The sequence below is a fragment of the Phyllopteryx taeniolatus genome, chromosome 19, assembly GCF_024500385.1.
Source record: "Phyllopteryx taeniolatus isolate TA_2022b chromosome 19, UOR_Ptae_1.2, whole genome shotgun sequence".
Lineage (NCBI taxonomy): Eukaryota > Metazoa > Chordata > Actinopteri > Syngnathiformes > Syngnathidae > Phyllopteryx > Phyllopteryx taeniolatus.
In genome coordinates, this window is record NC_084520.1 from 1,015,001 (window position 1) to 1,040,546 (window position 25,546).

General features: G+C 42.3%; 1 protein-coding gene across 6 annotated transcripts in view; it reads left to right on the forward strand.

Annotated features, from left to right (window-relative positions):
- The window catches only part of exoc6 (exocyst complex component 6), a 46,203-nt gene extending 20,890 nt beyond the window's left edge, over positions 1 to 25,313 (forward strand). For 2 of the 6 annotated variants that reach the window (XM_061755713.1, XM_061755716.1), the window contains exons 11-24: positions 146 to 192; positions 351 to 471; positions 1,668 to 1,739; positions 1,833 to 1,930; positions 2,352 to 2,457; positions 2,883 to 2,992; positions 3,068 to 3,179; positions 3,258 to 3,392; positions 5,162 to 5,341; positions 6,032 to 6,061; positions 9,077 to 9,218; positions 11,548 to 11,621; positions 17,050 to 17,162; positions 19,676 to 25,313. In XM_061755713.1, coding sequence (XP_061611697.1) covers positions 146 to 192; positions 351 to 471; positions 1,668 to 1,739; positions 1,833 to 1,930; positions 2,352 to 2,457; positions 2,883 to 2,992; positions 3,068 to 3,179; positions 3,258 to 3,392; positions 5,162 to 5,341; positions 6,032 to 6,061; positions 9,077 to 9,218; positions 11,548 to 11,621; positions 17,050 to 17,162; positions 19,676 to 19,802 — 1,467 coding nt within the window. In that variant the 3' untranslated portion in view covers positions 19,803 to 25,313. Of the gene's footprint in view, positions 1 to 145; positions 193 to 350; positions 472 to 1,667; positions 1,740 to 1,832; positions 1,931 to 2,351; positions 2,458 to 2,882; positions 2,993 to 3,067; positions 3,180 to 3,257; positions 3,393 to 5,161; positions 5,445 to 6,031; positions 6,062 to 7,429; positions 7,545 to 7,725; positions 8,825 to 9,076; positions 9,219 to 11,547; positions 11,622 to 17,049; positions 17,163 to 19,675 lie in introns of those variants that run through there. The other 4 variants (XM_061755715.1, XM_061755718.1, XR_009785616.1 and 1 more) reach the window with 3 other exon arrangements.
- The last annotated feature ends 233 nt before the right edge of the window (positions 25,314 to 25,546 follow it).

Here is a 25,546-nt window from a genome sequence, read left to right on the forward strand (position 1 = left end):
TTAATGGCATTTCAATTAATTAAAAAAATGGAGTTCCAAGCTTGTTCATGGTACGAGTTCTCCTAACTCCTAAGTCAAGTTACCACGGATTATCATTGACTTGCAACTACTAAGTGTGTGAATGTAACTTTGTCTGTGTGTCTAGCATGAAACAGTGGAGGGTTACAGAAGATACTTCAATCAGATTGTAGGGTAAGATGTCCCCCCCCACCCCCCCCACCCCCCCCCAAAAAAAATTACAGCACATTTTTCACATTTCAATTCCTGTAAAAGCTCTATATGATCAACAAGATGCCGTTTGGATAATATTCTAAGTCATTAGCATGGATTTTCTTTGTACACCTCATCAGATTCTTTGTTGTCGAGGACCACATCCTCCATGCCACTCAAGGACTCGTGACCAGAGCTTTCACTGATGAACTGTGGAATATGGCCCTGTCCAAGATCATCGCTGTGCTCCGCACACACTCTGTAGGCTTCCATGCACAACTGCATGAACACACACACACACACAAACTAGCAGGGAGTCGACTGCAAATTCAGATAAAATGATTCAGAGTTAATAATAGTCTGCTGTTGATCTATTTATCCTGGAAGAAGCTTCTTTCACTGGGCTTTTTCTTGCACACAGACAAAAAGCACTGCAGAGGTCAGCGCACCCACAAACACACGAATGATGTCGCGCTGAAGAGAAGGGTCAAAACACGAACAGTCAAAGAGGAGGTCATTGGAGCCTTAATGAGAGACAGATTGCAACAATAACATCAGATCAAGATGGCATATTCCTGGCCACTGAGCTCCAGTCATTTGTAAATTACCAGGAGGATTATGCTAACAGGCCAGAGAATGGACCGCACAGTGTGGGGTGAGCTTGACAAAAGCCCCCGGGTCACCCCCCCCCCCCCCTACTGGCTGCATTTCTTTCTGGGGCTAGACACAGGCAGCTCCGCATGAACAATTATTACATGGTAAACCCACAAGAAAAAGTATTTCCCTAATCTGTAGATGTACTTTTAACTATCCGAATCCGAATCCGAATTTGTTTTTGTGCCCATGTTTGTGTCTTGAGTGTAAACAGTCATTCAAATCTCAGGCTTTGTTCATTCTACTGGTTGATTTACACACTCCCGCTTTTGACAGGATCCTTGTGTCAGGGTTAAGGAACTCAACTGTCCTACTTTAAAGCTCATAAATCACTCTGAGCCACATATTAAGGGATTATTTCCTACTTCACCCTTTGCGAAATCTTTCTTGCGCTTTGTTTTTCATTTTAGTCTACTGTCATGCCATTTTGAAAGAGAATTGTGGAAGATTTGCATCTTGCAAATGTTTTTTGCAAATTCAAATATTGGTAGCTTTCATGGTTGGTGGACTTGGTTTACAGTGGGATTTATATTTTTTTAAAATGAGGTTTGCAAATCTAATTGTATCAGACATTGACACATCGATTGCTAACTATGCCGGAGCACAATTAATATGGTAAACAAACCGCTGCCTTGTAAAATATATATTCAGAAATTCCAATTAAAATTGAACTCCACTAAACAGAAGCCTAATAATAAAACTGTTACTTTGTATGATTGAATTTTTTTGACGCTATATTCATAGCAATCCTTCCATCATTCAGACTATCTACAGTATTTACTGAGAATTGTTTTCCCCCTCAGTCATACTGTGAGGATCCGGACCTGGTCCTGGAGCTGAAGAACCTTATTGTCATCTTTGCAGACACACTACAGGTTATTGTTTTGTTTTTCCGCCGACAGTATTTCAGGCCTTGTGCCTAAATTCATTGTGAACTGATTTGTTTTTGTTTGCACGCTTACATAAAGGGTTTTGGTTTCTCTGTGAATCGACTGTTTGACCTGTTGTTTGAGGTACGGGACCAGTACAATGAAACTCTATTGAAGAAGTGGGCGCTGGTATTCAGGTAGGTATTTAAGTGTTTCTGTTCAATGCCTATTGTCACTGTATGGTCGATGTAGGATAGGTACAGTACATCAAACATGAAAGGCAATGCTATGTTCTTGTTGTTTTTTGTATTTATTTAAATTTAGTTTCACAAATTTCGTCTTGGCTGTTATGCACAAGTGTATATAATGTTAATGTGTGTGTGTGTGTGTGTGGGGTGGGGTGGGGTCCATAACCGAAAACGCACTTTCAACAGACACACAGATCACACATTACAAGCTGGAACCATTACCTCAAGCAGCATTTGTCAGTGCAAATTTCCGATGAGATCAAATTTGAACGGGATTTCCTTTTTGTGACATTTGAACACAAAGAATAATCATACAAAAAGGAATGTATTGCATTTTAATGTCGAATCAGCTAACTGTATGTTTCTGCAGGGAGATCTTCGAATTGGACAACTACAGTCCCATACCAGTGGAAACGGAGGACGAGTATAAACTGGTCGTCAGTCGCTTCCCGTTTCACGATGCAGAGATAGAGAAGGTACACATGAATGCCATTTGATAATTATGCTGGCACATTAAAGCTACAAAAGTCGCTCGACAGCTAAAATGTCCAGAAAACTTCGTTACAAAAGTATGCAGTGTAATGATAATAAAATATGTTTCCAGCTAATTACAAAAGGCCCCCTCCAACCGGCTGCCCCGACCGACCAGGGCAAAAATTTCTTCTCTTGAATGAAAATCAGGAAGATACTCAGACACTATTGTAACTTATCAGCTACGGAAGTCCATTTATTTTATAATTTCAGCGCATTTAGGGAAAATATTTGGGTGATCGAAACCATCAATGGTCATCCCAGAAACCTTTTATGGGCGTGTGAAAGAAAACATTTAGAATCGCACAGAACAAAAGAATTTGGATATTGTTAAAACATAACAATATGTTTGTATTGTGCTTGTGAGTAGCAGGACTTTCCTAAGAAGCTGCCGATGTCCCAGTCTGTGCCACAGATATATATGCAAGTAAAAGAGTTCATTTATGCCAGCCTCAAGTTCTCCGAGTCACTTCACCGCAGGTACGTCTAACTGAACTGTCATAAATAACCTTCAAACGAGTTCAGGAATTTGTTATTTTTTTTTTTTTTATCCAGTTCAACGGAGATTGATGATATGTTGCGGAAATCAACTAACCTGCTGCTGACAAGAACACTCAGCAGTTGTCTGCAAAACCTCATCAAGAAGCCACATATAGGGCTGACTGAGGTGCAAACAAAACACCGCCAGTAGATCTCAATCCCGACTTACATTTTGACTGAATGGGAATTTGTCGTCTCTCTAAAGTTGGTGCAGATCATCATCAACACCACCCACCTAGAGCAGGCCTGCAGGTATCTTGAGGAGTTTATAACAAACATCACCAACGTGTCCCCCGAAACCGTGCACACTACAAGACTCTATGGCTTGTCTACTTTCAAGGTAAGGCCTAGTCATCATTTCTTGGTAGATTATATTATACAACCCCGATTCCATTGCAGTTGCGACGTGTGTTAAACATAAATAAAAACAGAAGGCAATGATTTGAAAATCATGTTCAACCTATATTTCATTGAATACACTACAAAGACAGGATATGTAATGTTCAAACTGATAACAAAATAATCATGAACTTAGAATTTTATGGCTGCAACACGTTCCAAAAAAGCTGGGACAGGGTCATGTTTAGCACTGTGTTCCATCACCTTTTCTTTTAACAACATTCAATAAACGTTTAGGAACTGAGGACACTAATTGTTGAAGCTTTGTAGGTGGAATTCTTTCCCATTCTTGCTCGATGTACAGCTTCAGCTGTTCAACAGTCCGGGGTCTCCGTTGTTGAATTTTACGCTTCATAATGCGCCACGCGTTTTCAATGGGAGACGGGTCTGGACTGCAGGCAGGCACTCTTTTACTACAAAGCCACGCTGTTGTGACGCGTGCAGAATGTGGTTTGGCATAGTCTTGCTGAAATAAGCAGGGGCGTCCATGAAAAAGACGTCGCTTGGATGGCAGCATATGTTTCTCCAAAACCTGTATGTACCTTTCGGCATTAATGGTGCCTTCACAGATGTGTAAGTTACCCATGCCATTGGCACTAACAGCTCCATACCATCGCAGATGCTGGCTTTTCAACTTTGCGTCCATCATCGGCCGGATGGTTCCTTTCCTCTTTGGCCCGGAGGACACGACGTCCACAATTTCCAAAAACAATTTGAAATGTGGACTCGTCGGACCACAGATCACTTTTCCACTTTGCATCGGTCCATCTTAGATGAGCTCGGAGCCAGAGAAGCCGACGGCGTTTCTGGGTGTTTTTGATAAATGCCTTTTGCTTTGCATAGTAGAGTTTCAAGTTGCACTTCCGGATGTAGCGCCGAACTGTATTTACTGACATTGGTTTTCTGAAGTGTTCCTGAGCCCATGTGGCGATATCCTTTACACATTGATGTCGGTTTTTGATGCAGTGCCGCCTGAGGGATCGAAGGTCACGGGCATTCAAAGTTTGGTTTTAGGCCTTGCCGCTTCCATGCAGCGATTTCTCCAGATTGTCTGAACTTTTTGATGATATTATGGACCGTAGATGATGAAATCCCTAAATTCCTTGCAATTGTACGTTGAGGAACATTGTCCTTAAACTGTTGGACTATTTTCTCACGCACTTGTTCACAAAGAGGTGAACCTCTCCCCATCTTTGCTGGTGAGTGACTGAGCACATAAGGGAAGCTCCTTTTCTAGCCAATCATGGCACCCACCTGTTCCCAATGAGCGTGTTCACCTGTGGGATGTTCCAAACAGGTGTTTGATGAGCATTCCTCAACTTTTTTTGCCAGATGTCCCAGCTTTTTTGGAACGTGTTGAAGTTAATGGTTATTTGCTAAAAACAATCAAGTTTATCAGTTTGAACATTAAATATCTTGTCTTGGTATTATTGTATTCAATGAAATATAGGTTGAACATGCTTTGCAAATCATTGTATTCTGTTTTTATTTGTTTAACACAACGTCCCAACTTCATTGGAATTGGGGTTGTATATTTATATACTGTACATGTTTATGTTACATTTTCATTGTACATTGTCATGTTACAAATGTTGTTTTTTGTAATGAATGCTCTTGCATCCCTTCCTGCTGTTCCCATCAAAGTTTAGAGATGTACTTGCTAAATGTTAAGATTTTCCAATGAAGACTTACGCGAAAGACGGTTTCCAGGATGCCCGTCATGCTGCGGAAGGAGAAATCTACACCAAATTGAACCAGAAAATTGACGAGTTCATCCAGCTGGCAGACTACGAGTGGAGCATGGCTGAGTCTGACGGTCGGGCCTCAGGTTATCTCATGGACCTGATAAATTTCCTCCGATCCACATTCCAAGTCTTCACACACCTCCCGGTGAGTCGAGCCGGCTTTTTAACCTGTGACAGATTTTATTTTGACAGCACAGCCTTTCCGTTTAGAACATCGAATGAAGTCTTTTGAACTTAGTGTTGCAAAGGTGATTCCCTTTTTGTTGACAATATGTTCGTGCTCGCCTGAAAAGCCCACTGTTTTTAACACTTTCTTCACACACTATATATTGTCTAAAAGTGTTCTTTTTTTTTTTTCCTTGTGAAAATGAATTTCTATGAATTTCTGGAAGTAACGGGAAAATATAGCGTACCATATTTATTTGTCGATATGCATGGTAATAACCGCCCGATTTGACAGCTCTCGCATGCATGTCATCTGTAACTAACAACGGCAATTTTCGGCGAGCCTAGTGGTCGACAGAGGTTATGCGTTTGCAATTACATCCCTTTTAGTGTAAGCCCTTTCCTCCCAAACATCCACTTTTCTGCCTTGTGCCAGTTGCTCTCTTTTTCATTTAGAATGGTTTGGTGCGCCCCTTTAAATGTCTAGCACCATTTGTAATTTGGTTCCTACCCGTTTTATTGCTTGAATCATTTGACTTGTGTTAAGCACCCAATATTGCGCTACTTGAAATTTTCCTCCTGTCCATTTATTCTTGCCACATTTCTTTTCCTGTCCTTTCCCTTTTCCCCACCCCCTCGTCCATTTTGGGTTGGTTTGGGGTCTGCTCAGAATAACAACAATGACCATGCGTCGATGTCGGTGAGTATTGCTTCTTGGCTGTTGCACTCTAACTGCCGTTTCACTTGCAAGGAAGCGATGAAAAGCATGCTAGTATTTTTAACGGTGGGAAGTGCCAATGCTCCAGATTTGTTTGGTTTCTACTAGCATTTGTTCCAAACTGTCCCAAGACATACTCTCGTGTCTTGCCCTTGTAGCCTTTTGTTTGCAGATATGTCGTGTTCAATGTCAAAAAATGTGGCATCAAACGACAAAAAGCTGCTTTTCTCAAAAGTTGTTCCACCTTTTGCATTTACTGACCGAAACATTTTTTAGCTTAATCTTTGATTTTTGTCGCACATACCATGCCCAAGTTATACACTACCATGGGTACTTTTGTTAGTAATCTTAGCAAATATTCATATTCATCTCATCACATATTCATTACATCTCACTCACGGTTAGCCTGCATTCTCACTGTTGCATGCGTTACTGGATTTAGTTAGTTATTGTTTCTTCTTGGGGTAAGAGTGCATGGAACTAGGAATTTGTTTTCTTTTTATATTTGATTTTTTTTTTTGCTATATTTATTGCTGTCTCTGAAAGGGAAATTCAACTGCTCCTCCAATCTAAACTTTGTGTTGGACACTACACACACAACCAGATCACACACATGCAAGGAGCTATTCAGGGTGCGCAAAGAGTGCTGCACCACTTGAGCTGGGGTGGTGGGGACGATGCCTTGCTCAAGAGCACTTCGACAGTGGCCAGCAAGCAAACTAGCATCTAGAATTTAAATAAACTGATGGATGGATTTCAACATAGGTCGCATTCGAGTTTTGAATCGTGGCAAAAACCTCTGGCAGATTGAGCGGCCATTCATGACAACGGTTGCCAAACCATGCACACTGTGCGACCACTCAAGTCAGGTATCCAATTATGGTGTAAACAAAAAACATTTTTTATAACTTCAAATAATTACGCAATGGAGGAAGTGCTTTCTTCAAGAATGTGAGAAAGTGATCATAAGTGTCAGTTTTCCTTCAGAGGCGTCACTGGCATACTGTGAACAAGAAACATTATTGTTTCCCCCTTATTTTGTTCACACACATTTGATTTTGAAGCTGAAGATCAGGTGTGTGAGTAAAATGATTCTCGGGTAAACTACGATCCTTTGGGTTCTGGGCTCTGAGAGGGATTCCAGGGTTTTTCGTCGGCCAAATTTGGGCAGAGGTGGCATCTCGTTGTTTATTGTTAGTGCCCCTCCCCAAAAGATTTGGTGGAGTTCCGATTGAGTTCAACAGGTTACAATTCACACTAATGGTGGAAAAAGTTTCAAAATGATTTGATCTTGGTCTCATTTTTTTTTTGGATCACAAAAAACAGCTTTTTGTACTGGGTTGTTGGCAGATTTTGCAATCACCGGCACGCAATTTGACAAGAAATTGACCTACGATGAGGCCTATAATGGGAACCCACACAAATAAAGAAAAAGTACAGTGCCACCAGAAAGTATTCACACCAAGTAAGTATTGCTATGTTGCATACTTATTCTAAAGCTGATTTGAGTATAGTTAAAAAAAAATCTACATGAAATATCCCAAAATGACAAAGTAAAACCATATTTTCAGACATTTGTGTCAGTGTATAAAAAATGTCAAAATTCAAACATAATGGGTACATAAGTACTCACACCATTTGCTCAGGTGCGTCTGATTTCCACTGATCATCCTTGAGATGCTCCTACAACTTGAATGGAGTCCACCTGTGGTAAATTCAGATTTACCAGAGCAGAAACCAAGCAATGAAGTCTAAGAAATTGTCTGCAGACCTCTGAGACCGGATGGCGCCACGGCACAAATCTGGGGAAGGATACAAAAGAATTTCAGCAGCATCGAAGGTCCCGAAAAGCACTGGGGTCTCCATTATTCGGAAGTGAAGGTTTGGACCCCTTCCTAGATCTGGCCGTCCGAACGAGCTGAGTAACCGGGGAAGAAGGCCCTTGGTCAGAGAGGTGCACAAGAACCCTATGGTCACTAAGGCGGAGCTCCAGTCTTCCCTTGCGGAGACCGGAGAACCATCCGGAAGGTCAACCATTGCTAACACACTACCAATCAGCTCTTTATGGTAGAGTGGCCAGACCGATGCCACTTCTCGCTAAAAGGCACATGGCAGCCCGCTTGGAGTTTGCCAAAAGGCACCTTAAGGATTCTCAGACCCGCAGAAACAAAATTCTGTGGTCTGATGAAACCAAAATAGAACTTTTTGGCCCGAATTGCAAGCGCCATATCTGGAAAAGAAGAGGCACTGCTCATCACCTGGCTAACACCATCCCTACTGTGAAGCGTGGTGGTGGCAACATCATGCTGTGGGGCTGTTTTTCTGTTGCAGGAACTGGGCGACTAGTCCGCATCGAGGGTAAGATGACAGCTGCCAAATATAGAGAAATTCTTCAAGAGAACTGGCTCCAGAGTGCTCTGGAGCTCAGACTAGGGCATTGAATCACCTTCCACCTTCACTACTATGAGCCAAGATAACAAAGGAGTGGCTTCAGGAGCAGCCAGTGAATGTCCTTGAGTGGTCCAGGCAGAAGGTGGACTTGAATCCAATTGAACATCTCTGGAAAGACCAAAAAATGGCTGTCCACCGATGCTGGTGTGACTACTTTCTGGTGGCACTGTAAATGAAGAAGCTACTATAACACCTGGACCTTACGGTCATCATGATTGTCCATCGCCCTGGTCCAGATGATGAATGAAAGTTATCAGGAACTTTCTCGTCTCCCTTATCTATGTGTGCTCACGTCTTCTCCCCTCTATCCACTTCATACCGTCTCTTTTCTCCCCAACACTCTCCTCCTCACATGACATTTTCCAATTTCCTTATCGCTCTCCCTTCATGTCCATCCTTCCGATGACCTCATACTTCCGTTCTCCCTCCACTTTTTTCCCCCTCTTTTACTGTCCCCCAACCTCCTCTTCTCTTGGCATATGCAATCCTTTTTTCTTTGCGATTGCCTCATCCTCACGCTCCCTTCTTCTTTTTCTTTCTGCGTAGGGTAAAGTGGCCCAGACAGCTTGTATGTCAGCCTGCAAGCATCTGTCCACATCATTGATGCAGATGTTGCTGGACACAGAACTGAAACAGATCAGCATGGGTGCCATTCAGCAGTTCAACTTAGATGTCATTCAGTGTGAACGTGAGTACAAGAAAATTGATTAGAATACATGCAAGAATTTTCTCCTATTGGATAACTTTTTTTTTTTTTCAATAGAAAGAGTGTCAGAGAGAGAATTACACAACGATATATTGTTGTAACCAGGATTTTCTCATGCCGCATTCTGGAACATGTAGAGATATTGCGTTAAAGACTCACTCCCTAAGTGCTTTATTCAAATTGAATACAAACAGTATGAAGCGTGAGTGTGAAGCGTACAATTCTGTACTTCAGTTGAAATCCATTTAGCCTAGTAAGAATGTGCATACACAACAATTGACATGAACATTGTCATCATTTCAAATATTGTGCAGCGGCTGGTTTGTTTTCAAATACTAAATCAGAGCAAGCCGTCAGAATGTATTTATTTTACTCGTGCCAGTCTTGCCTTTTGATCAGCGCACATTATTTCTGTGAGGACTTTGTGTCGAAAGACTCCACTATATCTGCCTTTGAGTTGTTTTTCCTCTTGTTTTGAGAGAATTCAGACTAGAAACAATTGGAATTATTTGCCAGCGCAGTAAGAATTACACTGCGTAAGATTTCTTGAAATAAGAAAAATATGCGGACTCTCCAGAAGCGAGAAGTACCCTGAAATGGGTGGCACTATATTAAGGAAAATAAACTCAAAAGTAGTTTGCAAATTATTTTTGAGTGCTTGAGTCTTAATCGATTAGATTGAAAATATCTTCAAACAAGTCCAATTTAGGGATCCTATTTTTTTCCTTACTGCGATTGGCTGGCGACCAATTCAGGGTGTATGCCGCCTCTCACACCCAGTCAGCTGAAATTGGCACCAGCACGACCCTAGGATAAGGTGTATGGAAAATGGACGGATGGATTTTTTTTTTTTTTTCCCCCTCATTCAAGAGTTACTAGTGTGTGAATACTAGTTGCTGAGCCTGCACTAATGTTTAGTGAGGTTTGGTGGCATCACTGGGTTAGCGGCAGGCATTACACAGTTGCCAAGTCGCCAAATAACCCTTAGCAATTTCGAGAACATTACCACACAACCCACAGTCATGGTTTCATGAAATAAAATGCACACAAATCAACGTTGCCGCTACGGAACACTCGAGACAATTCTAAAAGAAGTGCCATGTTTAGCTTGGGTTAGGACAGAGAGTGCTTCATAGCATACTGGGAAGTAGCAGGGCTTGACCGTTGCCAGAATAGCACTGTAGCATATTTTCACAGTATTTATTATTTCCCACAAACCAACATTCGACATCATACCGTAATTTCTCGTGTATAATACTCACTTTTTTTTTTTACCCCCAAAAATTGTCAAAAGTCAATAGTGCGCATTATAAATAGATATAGCAGAAAATGAAAAAGACTTTCACATTTTTTAGATGTATGCCGCTATCTAGAGGTTATGAAAAAGCTGTACACTTTCGTTCCAATATTCCACCGCCCCCTAGAGGTTATGAAAAATGTGTCGACTACACTTTTATTCCAATATGACAGGGGTACATATGACTGCATATATGTACAATTGTGCTCAAAAGTTTACATACGCAGGCAGAATTTGTGAAATTGTTTTTTGGGTTTTTTTGTTTTTGTTTTTTTTTTCTTTGTTTTTGTTTGGTTTTTTTAATCCGACTGATCACTGAACAACAACCATCATTAATTTCTTTATGTTTTGTTTAGTGATGATGCTTTTCTGAAATGCTTGAGAGTTTAATTTGAATCCCATTAAAATAAAATTAAATTAAATTCACCTGGCCCTTCATGTTTTCTTAAAAGAATTGTACACAGCTTAAAAATTCTGCCTGGGTAATCAAACTTATGAGCACAACTGTGTGTTATCTCATTTACTAAATAAAAGTAGAGCTGTGAATTTCAAAATAAGAGCAAGTAAATAAAAAGAAAGTATTATGTGTTCAAATAAAGTGCTTAATTCAGAATAATCATAAATCAATCATCAATAAAATCATGCATTGTAAAAATGCATTATACACAGGTTGAAGGGTTTTTTGAATTTGTAGGTCAACTTTGGGGGTGCGCATTATACACGAAATTACGGTAATCTGTTTTTTTTCTTGCTTATGTTAGATTTGGAGAAAAGAAAATCAGACTCAACCATCATGCAGCTCAAAAAGTAAATTGTGTGTCAACTTCCATAGTTCTTGTGTGACGACCATGTAACATTTTGAGTTTTAGTCAGTTGTTAACGCTGCGTTTGTAGGTAATCACAACAATCCATCTCTATTTTGAGACAAGAGTTTTTATCAGCATTTGTGTTAACGGTGTGTTGTTGGCGATTATTTGGTATTCTTATGTTGAAGTGTCTCTTTGTCATTCTCAGTGTTTGCCAGCTCAGAGCCTGTCCCAGGTTTCCAAGGAGACACACTGCAGCTGGCTTTTATCGACTTAAGACAGGTAAGTTGGGTGACAGAATGTGGGTAAATAGAGGGGGGTGGGGGGGAAATGTTTATTTATACAATAACAGCCTGGTGGGTGACTGGTTAGCACAATCTGCCTCACAGTTCTGAGGACCCGGGTTAAAATCCAGCCTCACCTGTGTGGAGTTTGAATGTTCTCCCCGTGCCTACATGGGTTTTCACCGGGTAGTCCGGTTTTCTCCCACATCCAAATAACATGCATGGTTGGTTAATTGACAACTCTAAATTGCGGTTGTTTGTTGACATGTGCCCTGTGATAGTCGATATACGTGAAACAAAACACTGTTTGTACATTACGGCATACATGTCTTTAGTTCCAAATCCCAAGCGTTCTTGTCTTTCTATTCCAATGGTGCGCCTTTGTGTAACCTTTTCAACTTTTCTCTGGCCTTTTTCTCACCTGCTCAAGAAAACACCTACCCCCCATTTTACAGACGTGCTCTCTCCAACTTGCTTTTTTTTTTTTTGTAAACACCAGTGGTATGTAAAGTGTTGCTGGGTCTCATTAACTTGTGTCTAAGTTGACCTGATAATCTGGGCCTAAGGTGCAGGCTTGGCTGTTCATTCAGTTCAGGTCACAACCTTTCTGAGCCAAAGTTGGCTGCATTTTACGATAGAAGATGTTACATTTTTGTTTTTGTAACAACCTCTGTGTTAGAGTAGATAATGTAAGTATCTAGTAGTGTTATTTTGACAGAAAATAGCACGGTATCCGTTTTTTTGTTTTTTTTTGTTTTTTAGTACTGGTAGTTTACAAAAAACAAACACGCAACAGCGCTCATATGGTATATTAAAGGCCAATACACACACACACACACACACACACACAACAGTCAACCAATGACTTTCTGTCTCCCGACAAGTTAGAAAATGTGTGGAGTAAGTGACGAGGGTTCCTTCCGTATGTGCGCTTAACCTCATTAATATACACACATCACCCCATATTGAGAGAAGTGAATGATTTTAGCAAATGGCTACAATATAACAAAGTGGAAAAAGTTAAGGGGGTCTTGAATACTTTCCGTACCCACTGTATGTGAGAAAGGTCAGTCAGCGTTATATGCACTGGATTTTCCTGTGCTAATGGGAATTAGTCAGTGTTAATGGGTGGGGTGCCCTATCTGAGGCAGGGATTAAAACCCCAAGTGGAGGGGTTCAAGTACTTTAGGGTCTTGTTCCAGCGTGTAGGAAGAATGGGCCTGGAGATCGACAGAGTGATCGGTGCGTCGCAGGAACGCGGACTCTGCATCAGTCTGTCATAGTCGGTCGGGCACAAGGCAAAAGGCACGGCTATACATGTACCGGCCAAGCTACGTTCCCAGTCTCACAAGCGCTATGGGCCGTGACTGAAAGAACCAGATCACAGTTACAGGTGACCAAAATGAAATTTCCTCTGCAGGGTGTCCAGGCTCTCTCTTAGACGTGGGGTGAGAAGCTCACTAATGTGGGAGGGGCTCAGAGTACAGCCACACTCTTCCTCTGCATCAAGAGGACCCAGATGAGGTGGCGCAGGCATCTGGTTAGGATGCCTTCGGAAAGCCTCCCTGGTCAGGTGTTCTGGGTATGTCCCACCGGCAGGAGGCCCCGGGGACCACCCGGGACATACAGGGAGGTACTTTGTCTCCCGGCTAGCCTGGAAAAAATCTCAGGATGACCCCAGAAAAGATGGACAGAGTGGCCTGGGAGAGGAAAGTCTGGGCTTCTTAGGCTGCTGGCCCTGCCACCTGACCTGGATAAGTGGAAGAAAATGGATGGATTGATGGATGAGTTTGTGTGTACCCTCTTATACCACTCGTTTGCTTGACATGTTAATCCTAGCCTCAGGAGAAGGGTTTGGGAGCCATCCACAGGCTGAGGTTACACTAAGGCCATTTACTTTCTCTTTATCTTTTTTCTGCAGATTTTTTCTGAAGAAACATTTATCTTTGTAGAGATGAGCATATTTTGTATTACATCGTAATAACATTGTAATAAGGTAAAATGTGAAGTACCTTCCCAAAAAGATGGAACAGGGTCATGTTCACCACTGTGTTGCATCACCTTTTCTTTGAACAACATTCAATCAACATTTGGGAACTGAGGACACGAATTGTTGAAGCTTTGTAGGTGGAATTCTTTCCCATTCTTGCTCGATGTACAGCTTCAGCCGTTCAACAGTCCGGGGTCTCCGTTGTCGTATTTTACGCTTCATAATGCGCTGCACATTTTCAATGGGAGACAGGTCTGGACTGCAGGCAGGCCAGTCTAGCACCCGCACTCTTTTACTACAAAGCCACGCTGTTGTAACACGTGCAGAATGTGGTTTGGCATTGTCTTGCTGAAATAAGCAGGGGCGTCCGTGAAAAAGACGTTGCTTGGATGGCAGCATATATTTCTCCAAAACCTGTATGTAGCTTTCAGCATTAATGGTGCCTTCACAGATGTGTTAGTTACCCATGCCCGCGGGGTGAGATCTTGCGTGGATCCCCAGATCGAGGGAGATTATCAGTGGTCTTGTATGTCTTCCATTTTCTAATAATTGCTCTCACATTTGATTTCTTCACACCAAGCTGCTTACCTATTGCAAATTCAGTCTTTGCAGCCTGGTGCAGGTCTACAATTTTATTTCTGGTGTCCTTGGACAGCTCTCTGGTCTTGGCCATAGTGGAGTTTGGAGTTTGACTGTTTGCGGTTGTGGACAGGTTTCCTTTATACTGATAACGAGTTCAAACAGTGGAGGACAGAGGAGCCTCTTAAAGAAGAAGTCACAGGTCTGTGACAGCCAGAAATCTTGCTTTTCTGTCGGTGACCAAATACTTATTTTCCACCATAATTTGGTAATAAATTCTTTAAAAACCAGACAGTGATTTTCTGGATTTTTTAAAAATATTTTTTTCCTGCATTTTGTCTCTCATAGGTGAGGTAATCCTGAAATGAAAATTACAAGCCTCTCTCATATTTTTAAGTGGGAGAACTTGCAGAATTGGTGGCTGACTAAATACTTTTTTGCCCCACTGTATCGCATGTGAATAATGACAGAGATGATATGAATTGGTCATTCTTTCTCTGCGGCCCGCTAACAAATCCCTCACGGCACGGTACCGGTCTGCGGACAGGCGGTTGGGGACCGCTGGTCTCCACCACTCACCTCATCCACAATTTTCCCTGTGACAGAACCTTATCAGTTCCTCCCAGGTCATCGCAAGAGCAAAAGAGGCATTTCCGTCCTTCTTTTAAGCTTCTTTCTGTTGAATCAATGTTCGTTTGTTCTATAGTTCAACATGTTCACAATTTGTCTTCACAGTTCACACACACACTTTTCAATCAAATATTAATTTTTTTTATCCGAATGATTTTCTGTGCACAGATACAGTTTTATGTAGAATGAGTATAATTAGTTAACAGTATAAACTGACATTCAAGTTCCCTTTTTTTTAAATTGAAGTGCAGAAAAAAAAACATGCTCAAAAATGATTGGCTCTTAAAGGAGAATGTTTTTTTTTTTTTTGGAACAGCAGCAGAAGGTTTGGTCAGGTGAGCTTTTTCTGCCAGGACACTTCACCAGCAGCAGAGAAGTACGCAGCAAACCTCATATATATATATAAAATCATATATAGATCAACAGATAGACAGACGCACCAATATCTAGTTCTCTGTATGGTTTGCAACAAAAACTGTATACAGCACAGTGTATGTTAAAATATCCCCGATAAATGGCTAGTATAACGAATTTAAAATACATTCAAAACAAAATATTAGATTTAAAATGCTATAATTCCAAAATATACACACACATGCCGTCGGCCTAGGTACACACGAACGTAACGTACACGCATACATAGCGTGTTTACGTGCATGTTCACTTTTCTTTATTGTCCCCCTCCTCAAACCAACGGCCAGGCGTCCAGTTGGCAAAATGAGCTGCCTTAAGTTTGTAGTTTTCTTCGCGACTCTACAGGAGGCTTTCAAATTCCGACGAGCCATTACAATGGGATGAACCCATATCCTTTTTTTTTTTTTCTTTCTTTACTTTTGCAGCTCGTCTCCTTCTTCAGCGGGAAAAACCTTTCTTATGTACTTTCTGGTTGGCTGCTCCATCAGTCCTTCCAAATATGGGATGGCTTAACCCCAGTTGCTGTCGACGTAGGGCTTTGACGCGGGGGCCTTTCATACTGACCAAGTGCAATGTGAAAAGGCCTTCAGGGGTCTTGAGCTGTGATATGTCTGGACCCTCACCTAGAGTATAGTTTCACCTGGGTGACCCTGCCAGGGTCATAAAGCCTGCAACAACTTGGCTCCTGTGATCATAAGGACATGTTTTGCTTTTATTGAAGCAATGAAGCGGCACGGTGCGCGACTGGTTAGATCGTCTGCCTCACGGTTCTGTGGACCCCGCGGGGTTCAATCCGTGGAGTTTGCATGTTCTCCCCGCGCCTGCGTGGCTTTTCTCCGGGCACTCCGGTTTCCTCCCACATCCCCAAAACACCTAGGATAGGTGTGAATGTGTGTGCGAATGCTTGTTTGTTTATGTGTGCCCTTTGATTGGCAGGCAACCAGTTCAGGGTGTACCCCGCCTCCTCCCCGAAGATAGCTGGGATAGGCTACAGCACGCCCGCTACCCTTGTGAGGATGGGCGGCTCAGAAAATGGATGGATGGATGAAACAATGAAATCCAAGGAAACTTCCTGGCAGATGTAACCACCCTGCCAATACCAAGTTCTTAGACTGATTAACAGTTCTGAGTAGAACTTTAAATTTGGAAACCCAGTGCAAAGATGAAGATACTGTATGAAAGGTTTTCATGGACCACGGTACTCCAGTAGTGGTATGTTATAATAAATCACTAACAACGGTGAGCACATCGAGAGGTTTAGTGTAATATGGGGCCTCCTCTACAAATTGACTTGTGGCTCACCATTAAGCTTCAGGTGAGAATAATAGCATTGTTGTAGAGCTTAACTTAGCTGAATAATCATATTATCCCTAAGCTGCTCTTTCAACATGAACTAAACACCCAGCTGTTTCACCCTATGACATTAGCATACACTGTGTGCCGGTGCACAAGGGGAGGTGGTAAAGTCCATCAGGTTAACCAGGGGTCATTTGATGGGGGTGTCATCTTAAATGTTGTAAAAACCCAGTTCCCACTTTGGAACTCAGCGTAAAAAAGTTAGTGACGTAGTGTACATGAGCAATGGCAGGGTTTCTGTTTGAGCATCTTGCCTCAAGTAACATCAGCCATGATATGGCTGCTTATTTACTCCTGACACGCGCATCCTTATGCCGATCTAAGGAATTGAACATCAGCCTATTTGGTCTAGTATTCTTAACCAGTTCTCTCATCTGAATTATTTCAGAGGGAGTCTGTGAGTTAAAAGTTTGCTTCTTTTTTTGTTTGTCTTTGTGCGTCCATGTGCGGTTTGCAGCTCCTGGACCTGTTCATGGTGTGGGACTGGTCGACCTACCTCGCAGACTACGGTCAGCCGACCTCCAAGTACCTTCGAGTAAACCCGGCCACAGCCCTGACTTTACTTGAGAAGTGAGTGCATCTGACGATCAATTTTCACCATGAGATGTTTCTCATCGAAAATACAGTGGCGCCTCGACTTATGAGTTGACTATGTACGATTTTTTTTCAGCAGAGGTTACGTTCCGGAAAACGTGTACTGCGGCGCTCTCTTATTTGCACAATCAGTGACTGCGCTGCATTTCCGCGGTCGTAGAACAGAACTCTGTCCGTGATGCGAAACAGAGTTTACGGCTCTTCAGAAGAATCGGTTGAATAAAAACAGTACGTTGCGGCATGCGCACCAGCTACTGAGAGCTCAGTGAGCTCCAACGCAACTGTGACACTTTCCAGGGCTTCTTGTTAGCACAACTGCACTTTCCACTTTCTTGAGAGCCATACTAAGGACGAATTTCCAGCAAAAAAAAAAAAAAAAAAAGTCGTATTTGACGCTTCATAATGCGCCACACATTTTCAATGGGAGACAGGTCTGGACTGCAGGCAGGCCAGTCTAGTACCCGCACTCTTATACTACGAAGCCACGCTGTTGTAACACGTGCAGAATGCGGTTTGGCATTGTCTTGCTAAATGAAATAAGCAGGGGCGTCCATGAAAAAGACGTTGCTTGGATGGCAGCATATGTTTCTCCAAAACCTGTATGTACCTTTCAGCATTATAACACAGCCCCATACCATCACAGATGCTGGCTTTTGAAGTTTGCGTCCATAACAGTCCGGCTGGTTCTTTTCCTCTGTGGCCCGGAGGACATGACGTCCACAATTTGATGCAGTGCCGCCTGAGGGATCGAAGGTCATGGGCATTCAATGTTGGTTTTCGGCCTTGCTGCTTACATGCAGTGATTTCGCCAGATTCTCTGAACCTTTTGAGGATATTATGGACCGTAGATGACGAAATCCCTACATTCCTTGCAATTGTACGTTGAGAAACATTGTCCTTAAACTGTTCGACTATTTTCTCACGGACTTCTTCACAAAGAGGTGAACCTCGTCCCATCTTTGCTTGTGAAGGACTGAGCAATTCAGGGAAGCTCCTTTTCTACCCAATCATGGCACCCACCTGTTCCCAATGAGCCTGTTCACCTGTGGGATGTTCCAAACAGGTGTTTGATGAGCATTCCTCAACTTTCTCAGTCTTTTTTTGCCACCTGTCCCAGTTTTTTTGGAGCGTGTTGCAGCCATGAATTTCCAAGTTAATGATTATTTGCTAAAAACAATAAAGTTAAGGAGAAGCTCATCCATGCTTTTATCTCAAGTAGACTTGACTATTGTAATGGTCTTCTGACTGGACTCCCCAAAAAGAGCATTAAACAACAACTCATTCAGAATGCTGCAGCTCGGGTTCTGACCAGAAAAAAAGAGTTCAGAGCATATTACTCCAATTCTAAAGTCTTTACACTGGCTTCCAGTCAGCTTGAGAAGAGATTTTAAAGTTCTGCTACTGGTCTATAAATCACAAAACGGTTTAGGTCCTGAATACATGAAAGAAATGCAAATGGTATATAAACTGAAGTCCAGGTTAAAAACTATTTTTTTTCCTTTCATGCTTTTTAGAGCATTTCAACTTTTAAATGATATTTGTTGCACTGGTTTAATTGTACTTTTCTCTCTCTCTTTGTTTTAAAAGTTTATAAGCTGTTTGTTTTCTTTGTTTTGAAATGCTTTAATCATGTAAAGCATAATTGTGTTACCTTGTGTATGAAATGCGCTATATACAACCCCAATTCCAATGAAGTTGGGACGTTGTGTTTAACATAAATAAAAACACGATACAATGATTTTCAAATCATGTTCAACCTATATTTAATTGAATACACAACAAAGAAAAGATATTTAATGTTCAAACTGATAAACTTTATTGCTTTTAGAAAATAATCATTAACGTAGAATTTTGTGGCTGCAACACGTTCCAAAAAAGCTGGGACAGGTGGCAAAAAAGAGGAGGAGCTTCCCTGAATTGCTGAGTCATTCACAAGCAAAGATGGGGCGAGGTTCACCTCTGAACAAGTGCGTGAGAAAATAGTCGAACAGTTTAAGGACAATGTTCCTCAATGTACAATTGCAAGGAATTTAGGGATTGCATCATCTACAGTCCAGGGCTGTCTTCGTGCCAATGGTATGGGTAACTTAGACATCTGGGAAGGCACCATTAATGCTGAACAGTACATACAGGTTTTGGAGAAACATATGCTGCCATCCAAGCAACGTCTTTTTCATGGACGCCCCTGCTTATTTCATTTAGCAAGACAATGCCAAACCGCATTCTGCACGTGTTACAACAGCGTGGCTTCGTAGTATAAGAGTGCGGGTACTAGACCGGCCTGTCTGCAGTCCAGACCCGTCTCCCATTGAAAATGTGTGGCACATTATGAAGCGTAAAATACGACAACGGCGTAATAATTGGCATAATAATTGCTATAGATACATTTCATTCCAGGCTCTGATTAAAGTATTGCTCCACTTGTTGCATCACACAGTAATAAACAGTACATTCAACTGTATAATAACTGCCTCTCTCTCTGTCTCAAGGATGAAGGACACCAGTAAGAAGAACAATATCTTTTCTCAGTTCAGGAAGAACGACAGAGACAAACAGAAGCTGATAGAGACTGTGGTCAAACAGCTAAGGAGCCTGGTCAATGGCATGTCCTCCTAAGGTCATATATGTCACTCACTCAATCATAGTTTGGGGTGTTCCATGGTGAAAACCGTCAGAGGTACATAAAGCGCAAAACCTCTGCGACACTTTTACACCTATTGCCAACAGCGAGCTCAATCTGTCAGAATGAGCGAACGTGCAATTTAGCGCCCGCTATTTGGGTGCCAAGTAAGGCCCATAGAGTGATTAGAGGCGGCTACTGTACACACGGAGGAGCCAGTGAACAGACTCCTGATACGCTATACAAAAAAAAAACTCGAGTATTTGGTTTACTATAACAACAATAATAATACAAACTAGTTTTTGTTTGTTTGTTTCCTCAAGGGTGCAATGATTATAACTGCAAAACCAGTACTGTGACAATGACATCAATGAGAGGCAAAGAACCACAAACGAATGGGAGGTGTTCCGATGTGCATTTGTAATTCGAACTTCGGAATCCATATTTCAAGCTTTCTTTTGAAGACGAAGTTGTTGTGTTTTCTTTTGAGCCCATTTTATCACAAAATATAAGATGTCGACTAATATACAGGCATTCAATGCAGATTAGTTTTTTTCCTTCGGACACCTGCAGAAGGTGAGGAAAAGAACGTTCAGTCTTTCATGTCCATAATGTACAAACAAATGGGCGATGACGTCTTTAAGAGACTGATGTTCATAAAAAAAAGATCCTATCCTAACGAAAGAACTATCCTTTTCTTAACTTTTAACTATTACTTTGTCTGCTTATTTTTTTAAGTTCAGCACAAAATTTTAGTATTTTGTGTTTGATCGTAAAATGGGTCTTTACCAACAAGTAAACCTCCTCCGGTGAGCCTGTTTAAATGAATGGCTGATGCATTAAAGGGAATGTCTTAATGTATTTTATTTTTTTTTTACTCTGAGCATCACGTTTGCTTTTTAACAACTGCATATTTATCGATTTTTCTTTAAAGGGCACATATTATGCCAAACCAACTATTTCTAGTATTCGGGATGTATTATTGGCTCTGTGGTGCCTCAGCAAATAGGGGAAATATGAATTATAATCCTCCACGCATTCCTGAGTTCCAGACGTTTTTCTGCCGAGAAGCCTGAAATCAGGTCAATGGAATTTCTCAAGCTTATGTACGTCACTAGCGAAGATCCGCCCCCGAGCCAGCCCTGTCAACGTAAAAAATGTGTGGGTCTTCTACACGGAGGTAACCAATCAGAGGAAAGTATATATGGACAAAGCGGATACAAAACTGGGTCAAACAGAAGTAGATGTCAGGGGGGCCTTTTCGGGACACTCATGACAAAACCAATGTGTTTTTTGGAAATTAAATTGACACTTTTATACTAAATCCATGTTAGAGAATCACTCTTTGGAGCTCTATGTAAATATCCAAAATACGGGACCTTTAAAAAAAGAAAAGTCGCCTGGATTCCAAAGAACTCAAGGTTGCGGCCACATATAATCATTCAGGAGCAATGCTGTCAAAATAATCACAGGCTTGAATAAACTGTTTATACAATGTACTACATTTGCAATCTGATGACAAAAATATAAGATGACATTCCTTCTTGATTAAGTAAGTCTTCAATTGCCATTTGTAGTAACTGTAGCACTGCTGACCGAAAGTAGCGCCAACACACTTTGAATGGATGCCAATATTAGGTACTACCATCATTTATTCTTCTGAATGAAATGTGTTGTCTCTGCATCCCAATACTGTAATCTGGTGATGTATGAAAAAGTCTTTGTGGGTATCAAACGATGCTTTATTTGATGGATTCTCATTTTGCACACCTCACAAAGTATTTGCCAAAGCATGATGAGAAATATGGTAGACGCAGTCCACATCTGGCACGGACCGTGCGCCCTGAAGTCAACGGGCAGCAATACGACATGATTCCAAATTGTTAGACCATCGTTCCACACGCTGATTTCGGATCCTGTTTGGAGATGGCAGCGATGCGGTTCCATTGGCAAGTTCAATTATTGTGTGTGTGTGTGTGTGTGCGTGTGTGCGTGTTGCCCTTTACCTTTGTAAATGACACACAAAAAAAAATGTTATGATAATGTATACTTGTATATTTAACATTTCAAGAGCTTTTAAATTTGACATTTTGAATTCTCTAGTTTTTGTTCCTCAGGGTGAAATGAGGCTTTTGAATGCGTAATATTCATAAAGCACAGCAATAATGACTTGGCTTCTTTTCAGCCTTGCTGGCAGGTTTTAACGTTGAATCCTGCCTGCTGACGATGACCATTTTTTTGTAATGTATCTGTCGTTATTCTGTGCTCTCAGCGGACACGTTTTTAGAATTACGTTTTACATTTGATCGCCGTGCCCTGGGTCGTCCCCGGGGGTCTCCTCCCGGTGGGACGTGCCCGGGAACACCTCACCTTCTTTCTTTATTTTTTTGGTTTGTTTTGTGGAATAGTGGACAACAAAATGAGCAAAGTTATGTAATTGCTCTCAACTCAATTGCATGGTTTAACTGAAAATGCTATGTTGGGACATACATTTTCAAAAATATGTTTATGGACAAATGTTTACGTGCAATTCCGAATTCCGTTTGTCATTCTACTCTGTAAGACACCCTCAAAAAGTTTTTTTTTTTTTAATTTGGTGTGTTGTAATAAATATTAATTCATCAGTAAATGATCATTGTTGTTAAATACAAAGCAAGTGTGTCAATGATGAGATTTGGAGGTTCAGTGAAATAAAACTGAAATTTACAGGAAAAAAACCTATCGCGGTTGGTGTGTCAGCGTCATCGTTGCATCAAGTTGAAAAGATTTCAGCGATGGAATATCAGCAACTGTGTGTCATTTCCGTGAGACTCTTGTCTTGATTTTTGACCACCTCTGCCTGTGCTAATGGGACTTCTGACTCGACTCTCTGGCAGCAAGAGGACCTTAGAGATTCCTCAGACGGGCTCTTGTGGCGACTAGAATTCTTTGGAGGTTCTTTAGCCTTGGCCTGTAGTTGGGTAGAGGACCCTTTGAGGTTCTTTTGCCTTGTCCCTGTGGTGGCCCCAACCAGCGCCCCGAAACAGGGCCAGGAGGCGGGCCCGACCGAGCCGGGAGGCGGCTGACACCCTGCTACGTTTCTCCTCCTCCTTCCTGGTCTGCGCGCAGTCAATGATTACCGCCTGAGATGCAAATTTGATTGACTGATTACATGGACGCGTCTACCTCAAAGTACTAACTACCAAATAAGCCATACATGTTAATTTGGCCAGTAGACACGGTGTACTATAGTATATTGCCACCCGCACACACCACCCGCGATGGAAGACTTGGGATAATGGTTCCGCCTTTTTCGGTCTAAACGCTGGGAAACGCGGTGTCACTCGTTTTGAAAGTTGCTGCTAATATTTTCTGTCATCGTGTTTTATGTTTGAGCCTGCCATATCCTAGCACACACACACACACACACACTAACTGGGAAACAGCAAGTGAACTTTAACCCGGGTCAATGTCTGAATGTGAGGATCCCTGTCGCCGCAGATGTAATGAGGCGAGAAACATTTGGAGTGCCCCATTATCAGTGCCCAGCAGCTACCCTTGCCAACACTCGTACACAAAGAAACATGTTTGTTTACCATGCTCCTCGCATGCCAGTTGGACTCTGTTTTACGAATAGTATATTCCAGCCCGTCTCAGGTCAGGGTCTGTACTGAGAGAGAATTTAGTCCAGATCTGCCTCGAGCAAACCACAGCAGAACAACACGGTAGTTAGACGGTCTCGATATTTGACCAGAAGTCATGTCGTAACAGTCAAATTGTGTTCTTATTTGTGGATGGAGCATGCAACAACTAACCGTTAGAACAAGACGAGATGTGCGAAATGAGCAAGCCAGCGCTACTGATGGCTGGTGCGGTGGGATGCGTTTTATAGTGTCTGAACACCAGTAAGAACCTGTGACTTGATATCTTAATATGAGCTGGGTTATTATTAGTGATCCCAACACAAACAATTTAAGCCTGCACTTCAAGAGCGTCGCAGGTTCCCCGCTGGACCCCCTGCAGTTGGCCTACCGAGCAAACAGGTCTGTGGAGGACGCAGTCAACATGGGACTGCACTTCATCCTAGAACACCATGCCGGTGTGGGGACCGACGCGAGGATCCTGTGCGTGGACTTCAGCTCAGCATGGTCAGCAACAAGTGGATATGGAGAACATTTTTTCGCACGTGTTCTGAAAATCCACCGCGTAAGACAAAGACCGGAAGTGCAACCAGGAGGGAAGAAAAAGCTTCTCCGGCTGTGTCTTCTCTCCGCTGCTCTTCTCTCTCTACACAAACAACTGCACCTCAACGCACCCGGCTGTCAAACTCCTGTAGTTTGCAGACGACACCACAGTCATCTGCCTCATCCAAGACTGTGACGAGTCGGCAGGAAGCGGAGCGGCTGGAGCTGTTGGTGCGGCCGACAGAACCTGGAGCTGAACACGCTCCAGACTGTAGATGATTGTGGACTTCAGGAGGCATCCTTCGCCGCAGCTGCCCCTCACGCTGTCCAACTGCCCTGTGTCAACCGTCGAGACCTTCAAGTTCCTGGGAATTACAGTCTCTCAGGACCTGAAGTGGGCGACCAACATCAACTCCATTCTCAAAAAGGCCCAGCAGAGGATGTACTTCCTGCGGCTTCTGAGGAAGCATGACCTGCCACTGGAGCTGATGAGGCAGTTTTACACAGCGGTCATTAAATCGGTCCTGTGTTCATCCATCACAGTTCGATTTGGCGCTGCCACAAAAAAGGAGAAAACTGCTGAAAAGATTGTCGGCACCCCCCTACCCAGCCTTGAAGATTTGCATGCTGCCAGAACTCAGACAAGACCACGTAAAATCCTCTTGGACCCTCCACATCCTGGTCAGCACCTCTTCCAGCGCCGTCCCTCAGGTAGGCGCTATTGAACAATGCAAACTAGAACTAGCAGACACTCCAACAGCTTCTTCCCTCTTGCCATCAACTTGTTAAACGGTGAACTTAACTACAATTCCATTCTAACATGCTGCCAATTTGTCTTGAGATTGTAGTCACATCTCTGTCGGGTCAATTATACATTACTCGTGCACTCACTGTAGTAGTCTCGCCAGTCTGCACTACTTGCATATCTGTTGTTAACCAATACTGGCCTCTCATGTGTCTGAGAAGTATCTGCACCATTTGAACAATTGACATTGTTCCAGATTATCGCACTACGAGTCACTTTGAGCTGCGTGAATTTCTTGAAGTCTCTGCACCCTTTGCACAATGGTCACTCCACCAGACTATTTTTCTATTAGTCATTTCGAACTGCTCTAAATTGCCAGAGGACTCGGCATCATTTGCATGATGTGAAAAAATGTATCGGCATTCCCATTACTGGAAACCTTTTATCGCTCAGTGACTGTGTTTTTCTGTTTTTCTGTCTCAAAAGTATTCACCATGTCTGTGGTCATACTAGAGCGGCTCCAACTACTGGAGGCAAATTCCTTGTGTTTTTGACATACTTGGCAAATAAAGTTGATTCTGATTCTGGTGTCTATGGAACTTACAGTATTATTGAATGAGCACCATATCACACGCATGTTAGTCGAACTGCTTTGCAGAGTTGCTGACGTTGGATATAAAGAACACAGTCAGGGAAGAGGCTGCAGTTAAGAGTTTCAGTGCTTTGCTCAAGGGCACTGCCCAGGAAGCAAACTGGCACCTCCCCATTTGTATGTACGTGTGTTTTGTGCATAGCAGGTCTCACGAACCTATTTCGAATAGTGTACTTATAA